At 42.6% G+C, this 7,934-nt stretch overlaps 1 protein-coding gene across 1 annotated transcript; it reads left to right on the forward strand.

Annotated features, from left to right (window-relative positions):
• Positions 1-5,627: 5,627 nt before the first annotated feature.
• Positions 5,628-6,935, forward strand: LOC137541970 (uncharacterized protein F54H12.2-like). Its single transcript, XM_068263534.1, has one exon. The coding sequence runs from the start codon at positions 5,628-5,630 to the stop codon at positions 6,933-6,935; it is 1,308 nt and encodes a 435-aa protein (XP_068119635.1).
• Positions 6,936-7,934: the final 999 nt, after the last annotated feature.

Below are 7,934 nucleotides of genomic sequence, written 5' to 3' on the forward strand. Positions count from 1 at the left end.
GCCTTGCACAGGGACAGGTAGATGAGAAAGGGGACATGGGTGCCACTGCCAGATATGTGTAGAGCACACGTACTGGCTGCAATGTGTGTTAAAGGGAATGTCCAAGCAAAATAAAAAAATGAGTTTCACTTACCTGGGGCTTCTACCAGCCCCATGCAGCCATCCTGTGCCCTCGTAGTCACTCACTGCTGCTCCAGTCCCCCGCTGGCAGCTTGCCGACCTCGGAGGTCGGCGGGACGCATTGCATACATTTTTACGCATTCCCGCTAAAGCAGGAACATTAACACATACATTTTTACGCATTACTGGTTCAATGCGTAAAAATGTACGTATTGAACCAGTAACGCGTAAAAATGTATGTGTTAATGTTCCTGCACTAGCGGGAATGCGTAAAAACGTACGCAATGCGGCCCCCGACCTCCGAGGTCGGCAAGCTGCCAGTGGGGGACTGTAGCAGCAGTGAGTGACAGCGAGGGCACAGGATGGCTGCATGGGGCTGGTAGAAGCCCCAGGTAAGTGAAACTCATTTTTTATTTTGCTTGAACCTTCCCTTTAAGGGGTACAATGTGCTGCTCATTTTAGGCTGTCTGTTGGTGCATAGTGAACAAATGGGAAACCTTTGGCTCAGAAGGTAAGTTTTCAGACAGCATGCTGGGCTAGAATGACAGGGCAGGCACTGTGATTGCAGTGCAGAAAGATCCTCCTGCACTCGGCTCTATACAGCTGCACTTATCTTCTCCCTGAGTGTTGGAGGAGAGAAAAGGACACATTTGGGGAATGCTTTCTTTCACTGTGAGACGTTTGCATTCAAAGTATACAGATGAATATATAGGTGAAATATATGTAAAGCATATGATTGCAACATGTGGGTAATGTGTGCAAAAATCATTACTGCTCTCTGCTCACCGCTCTTCCTCCACCTCCTCCCTTCTCTGTCCACTCCCTGCCTTTCTCTGTCCACCATCTCTCCTTATCTGTCTGTCCACTGCAGGGAAAGTCCTGTCCTGCTAGTCATTTCCCCCCCGAATGATTCCCTAGTAAAATGATTTGAGATTCGGATCAAAGATCCGGATCTTTTCAATGATCCGATTTGAATCATTGAAAAGATCCAAACTTCCCATCTCTAATCTTCTGTGAAGGCAGCTGTCATTTATTAGCTACCACTGGCCATTAGCTCTGCCCCCACCACTTACACACGCCCCTGCCAGCTTCTCCCTACTGCACATAGGTTTCCCCACAATGCATTGTGGGAGGCAATTTGAATAAAAGGCAGGTGCTGAGTGGAAGTGGGAAGATTATGTTGTGAGTATGGCGTGTGCGCAGACCAGCTCCACCAGTGAGTGCAGTGCCATGGCCGGAGCACAGCTGGACCCAGAGCTGATGGATAACTATGAGCGGTGAGTGGGTGGGAAGCCGTTGCTGGCCATTGTGTAGCTATTTTATGTTGATCTTATTCTGTGATGTGTGCAGGCTGATGTCTTGTTCTGTATGTACCTGACCTGAACCTTCCATTACTGGCTCTCATATGGCTGCAGTGGTGTTTGTACTGTATAAATAACTAGTGTGTGACTGGGGTGAGTACATTAGAGTGCAAGCTTCTGTGGGGCAGACAGACTGACTTGCAACTATGCTTGAGCCTTGTTGCTGCCCGTAGCGTTTGGCTCCAGGTGATTTGCTGCTACGCACATTTTAAGTGGCTACACATTAGGTGACTTGGTGGATTATAGACTATCTAATTGGATTATCATAAATTGATTGGATGAAAATTGGTGCTGCCTAAAGCCCCCTCTACATCATTCAATTTCAGGTGCGATCGATTGGATTACATTTGATTAGATTGATTAAATCTGACACGTCTGATCAGGATTTGATTGATTGTTTGATCGATTTTAGCTAGTCTTCATTGCAAATTGATCACACGATCAATTGAATCCTGATCGGACATGTTGGATTTAATTGATCCAATTGAATTTTGATCATGCCTGGAATTGACTGGTGTAGAGGGGGCTTTATGCTGGGAATACACCACTTGATTTTGGAGCTGATAAGATGGTTAGATAATTTCCAACATATCCGATCACCATTTGATCATTTTGCTGCTTGATTTGTCATTGAAGTGAATAGAACAAAAGATAAGAAAACTGAGCAGATGATAAGAGAATTGATTGGGCGTAGAATCAAGAGCTAGAATCAACTTGTGTATTCCTAGCATAAGGGCACATTCACACTTACAGATTGTCAAACACAAGAGATTAGCGCTGGTGTTTTGCATGGGTGATATTTTTTTTTTTTTATTTCCTGTGATGTAATGTTGAAAAATCACTGGAAACTTCTGCAATTTCAAAGTGATTGCGGTCAGCGCTTTAATAGCACTGTACCACGATTTCTCCAGAATTGCCTCAAAACTTCAGCAGGTAATGCTTTTGTGATTGGAACTAATCACAAAATGCCTATGATTGGCACCAATTGCGGCAGTGAGAACACTGCTATAGGGTAGAATAGCGCTAATGTCTTTAACAAATGCTAACGCTTTGTGGGAATCACCTGCTAATTGCCCTAATGTGAATGGGCCCTAAAGGTGGCCATACTTTAGGTGGCTGATTAACCATTCAATTATTATGAATTGGATGAAAATTGGTGCTGCCAAATGCATGCCTGACAAAGTGAAACTGGTCGGAATCTGATTACGCATGCTGCAAAATGTCGGGCTGAGGTTGGTTGGGAGTGTGGCGGTATGGTGGACGATTTTGGGATGAATGATGAAACCCCTGTCGCAAAGTGTAAATGTGCTCCCCTGTGTGTGCATTTATACATTACCTGCCCGGTGTCAGCCTCCATGCAGTGTCCAGAAAAAAATACATATATCCAGGCACATCGCATCTAGTTAGGACATTAAATAAGTTATTAAGGAAAGGGAGGTGCTGAAGGGGGTGTGGCTAGAAAACAGCAAAAATCTATTAACCCTTCAAACTCTCGCATGCAAATGTTCAAACAAATGCATTCACAGATTCACTCATCCAGGAACAACTGCGCAGAAGCACCCAGGCAGACATAGGTGTCCCAACTCTGGCAGTAGAGTACTTAGACATGTCACATCAAACTCAAAGTGACAGGTGCCCCGCCCCTTTTTCACACCCTTTCCCCGCCCCTTTTTCACACCCTTTCCCCGCCCCTTTTTCACACCCTTCCCCCGCCCCTTTTTCACACTCTTGCCCCAGCCCACACAGTGAAACACCGCCCCACCATATATTAAGCATGACTGACAGGCAAAGCACAAGCAGGCAAATGCCTTCTACCAAAGAAATTTTGAGAAAGCATTATTATAATTTAAAAGCCGCCGGGTCTTATGGCGGTGTCGACAGCCTGCATAGAGTTGTTCGGAAGTATGGATTGAGCAGGAAAGCTGTAAAAAACTGGCTTAATAGACAAGACACATATACTTTATACAAGCCTGCTAAGAAGAAGATTAAAAGAAATAAAATTGTTGTCTCAGATATAGACGCCCAATGGCAGGCTGACCTGGTGTCTATGATAGATTTTTCAAGTTACAACGACGGTGTGAAATATATTTTATCGGTCATAGATGTTTTATCTAAATATGCTTGGTGTGTTGGGCTGCACAATAAAGCTGGGGGAACTGTGGCTAAGGCTTTTGAGTACATATTTCGCACTAGCGATCGAATACCCAGAAAACTAGAAACCGACAGAGGTCGAGAATTCATGAATAAACCTATGAAAAAGCTTTGTGCAGAGCGTGGAATAAAACATTTTTTTACAACAAACACAGTCAAGGCAGCCATCGTAGAACGTTTTAATCACACTTTGAAAACCAAGCTGTGGCGCTATCTCAGACACCGAAATACATACCGATACATCGATAATTTACAAAACAGCTTAACAAGTTATAATAACACATACCACTCCTCTATACGATGCAAGCCGGCGTCCGTTACAAAAAACAATTTTGTTAATCTGGAAAAATCTGTACCAAGATTATACGTGTGTTAAAAAGATTAAGCCGGCGCTTGCAGTTGGTGACCACGTGAGAATTTCCTGTTATAAAAGTATATTTACAAAAGGTTATGAGCAAAGCTACACGGAAGAGATCTTTACAATACAAGCTATCAACACCAGAGGTCTCAGGCCTCTTTATAAGTTGAGAGATCTGGCTGGGGAAGTCATTGAGGGATCGCTCTATGATGATGAGCTACAAAAAGTGCCGCTTCATAAAAACAGAATTTATCGGATAGAAAAAATTATAAGAAAAAAACGAGTGAAGGGTAAAAATTTGTACCTAGTTAAGTGGCTCGGATACCCTGAAAAATTCAACGAGTGGATTCCGGAAAACCAGCTGACCGAAATATAAAATATGCAGACGGATTCCTTTTTTATTACACTACCGTGCAATGCCTCATCAAAAATTTACCCAGAGAATACCATCTCAACCTATACAACTAAATTGGCTAAATCTGTGGACCTTCGTGGCGCGTGGGAAGTAGCAATCACCGAAATACAGTATCCGCATTCATGGTATACCTTTGAAGTGCCCGAGGGTATTTTTCACGCCGGGAAACGTGGAGAACCGTTAAGAGATTATTATGTTAGAGCCGGGTATTATCACACTATCGACGATCTTATCAAAGGAGTTAATCATAGACTCGAAAAAGCAAAGCTACCCCTGGACCAGATTAAATTGACCTATGATGAAGCGGAAAGAACTGTTAGCCTGTATAATTCAACCACACACTTTTTCATACCGGGTAAAAAATTGGGGCATATATTAGGTTTACCTGTACCAACACCTGATCAGCTGAAACTTCTAAAAGCCGGTCACCATCCTTACTACCAACCAGATCAGGGCCAAACACCCCAAAACACCAAAATATTCTACCCCGATATCAGAGCAGGATTTTATACACTCTTTGTGTACACAGATATAATAGAACATCAGCTAGTAGGGGATGCCTACGTTCAATTACTAAGGACCGTTGAAATCAGCGGGAAAGGTGGTGGGATAAGCACACAAAGATACAGCAGACCCGACTATATACCGCTCTGCAAGCACCACTTCGATTCAGTAACCATTTCAATTCAAACCGATCAAGGGAAACCTGTTAGGTTTAAGTACGGAAAATCCGTTGTGAGACTTCATTTCAGACAACGGCGCGTAACAGCGAATTGAAATGTCACAGAAGTTGTATGGAGACCCGAATATCTACACGCGGTATTACCTGGCGCAAGCGGGCTATGGATTGGAAGGTTTCCAGGGAGAGGAATTTATGCATGGTTCGGGCCTAGCAGGTCTATTCAGAGGGTTATTCCGTAGGGTTGTTCCTCTGTTTAGAAAAGGCATTGAACTTGTAAAGCCGCATGTGAAAACCGCAGCCAGAAATATCGCCAAAGACGCTGTCGCAACAGTGTCAACGGCGGTGTTGGATAGAATAAACAGGCCAAAACAAGACCAGGACGGGTCAGGTGTTGTGTATATACGCAAAAAACAACGTAAACGAAAAAGACATAGACAGCATAGTTCTTCCACCTTTTCTCAATAAAACCAATGGTCGCAAGAAGCGCAGAAGACAGAAATCACCAGCTCGTTCACCAGGCGACATCTTTTAATCGGCGACATGGCTTTCATGCACGACTGCTCGACCGAGTATGCCAAATCAGAATTGGATATCTTTCAAATACCACCGACACAAACAAGTATTGAAAAATCTATTTATGTAGAAATACAACCTATCGCCGCAATAGCTGACGGCACTCCCTTGGAATTCTTTATATCCGGAAGCGGCGAATATTATTACGACTTAAATAATACCTTGCTACATATCACCTGCCGAATACTTAAAGCGGACAACACGCTCCTGCAAGATGGCGCTCGTGTAGCATTGGTTAATTACCCTATAGCCAGTCTTTTCAGTCAGCTAGATATATCACTCGGCGATCGATTAATATCTACAAGCGATAATCTGTATACCTACAGAGCCTATATAGAAACACTTCTAAACTATAACGCACAGACTTTGGCGACACAGTTTACAGCCGGTTTATTCTATAAGGATACAGCGGGACATTTTGATGACCGTGCGCTGGACGGTAACAATGCAGGCTTCATCAAAAGAGCGCAATTTACAACACGGTCCAGAAGCGTCGAACTAGTGGGTCCAATTTACGCCGATGTCTTTAATCAGCCAAAGCTGATCCTGAATGGATTAGACCTGAAGATTAAACTCACCAGGAATAAAGACTCTTTTTGCCTTATGAGTGCCGAAGCTGAGGCGTTTAAAGTGCAGATACAAACAGCGTCGTTATATATTAAAAGGGTTCAAGTCTCACCAGCCGTGAGGATCGGTCACAGCCAGGCGCTGTTAACCGCTAACGCAAAGTACGCCATTGACCGGGCATGTCTCAAAGTATACAGCATACCGGCCGGGACACGAATTTCCAACCATGAAAATCTATTTCTCGGCAATATACCAAAAATCGTGATACTCGCTCTGGTAGGAAATGAAGAATTTTCTGGAAGTTACCAGAGGAATCCGTTGCGGTTCGGTCACTATAATGTAAATTATGCCTGCCTGTATTTAGACGGTCAACAGATACCTGCAAAACCTTTCCAGCCTAACTTTCAGGCAGAAGCCGCTATCCGAGAATACATGTCTTTGGTGCACATCACAGGCAAACAAAAAGCTGACAACGCACTATCGTTTGACAGGTCGGAATACATGAATGGTTACACCCTGTTCGCGTTTGACACAACGCCGGATCAAGAAGCGGGGTCAGGGCATTTTTCTCTAGTAAAACCGGGTAACCTGAGGGCAGAACTACGTTTTTCCGACCCCACCCCAACAACCCTGAACATGATTGTGTACTCTTTAAACGATAACGTTATTGAAATTAACCATAAAAGAGAAGTTCTATATGATTATTAACAATAATGAATAATTTTGAAATCGAGAACGCTGTGAAAGCAGATTCTTGCGCAAGACGAATCTTTAGAGGTGTAATACCGTGTGATTTTTTACCGACATATAAGATCGTTCAGAGACCCGCTGCGTATATTGTGAATACAGATCCTTCTTCGCGTCGGGGGCAGCACTGGATTTTAATAATGTTATTGAACGAGGATACATCACTTTTTTTTTTACAGTTATGGACTGTCGCCAGATAATATCATCTTTCCTAAGGACTTCATACAGTTCTTAAACAGGAATTCTGACTGTATCACCTATAACAATAAACAGCTGCAGTCTACAGATAGCGCTGTGTGCGGGCATTACTGCGTTTATATGCTCCATCACCTAGCCAGAGGATATAAGCTAGAAGGGTTATTGAAAAAATTTGACAATAATTTTAAAACTAATGACGCTTTTGTACAAACATTTGTGGGTCGTAGATTAAAAAGTAAAATGAACTGTTGTTACTACAATCAATCATGTGTTTGTTATGTTGACAACGTACAATAAATGTGTTTAAATGAACAGAATGCTATTTTGACAATGTACAATAAACTTGGTTAATAAAAAAAAATGTAATTTCATCACATCTGAGGGTCTGTCTTTTGTTCTGTCATCAGCAACCCTCTACACATTGCAAAATGCAAGATCAGTATTTTTAGATAGCACCTCTTATCTACTCTGAGCTTATGGTTGGGAGTTGTTTTAAGTTATTAGAACACACACACAGGGCGTCACTGTGAAAAAAACACAATCCACAGCAAAATAGGCTATCTATATACAGGTTGTGCAATACCCCACACGCAGCAAAAAGAAAGCACAAGGCTTGTATTACACTCAGCAAAATATCACATGGGCAAAAAAAAAAAAAAGTGCACAATCTTTAAATTATATGTGATTACTAATAGAGAATAGCCTTTATTTCTTCAAAATTATATAACACTAAGATCGTCTGTGGGTATATTTAATATTTTA

Source organism: Hyperolius riggenbachi, chromosome 12 (assembly GCF_040937935.1).
Source record: "Hyperolius riggenbachi isolate aHypRig1 chromosome 12, aHypRig1.pri, whole genome shotgun sequence".
Taxonomy (NCBI): Eukaryota; Metazoa; Chordata; class Amphibia; order Anura; family Hyperoliidae; genus Hyperolius; species Hyperolius riggenbachi.

Bases quoted from the DNA above. Each gene is read 5' to 3' on its own strand.
- LOC137541970 (XM_068263534.1), top strand. From the start codon at position 5,628: ATGGCTTTCATGCACGACTGCTCGACCGAGTATGCCAAATCAGAATTG.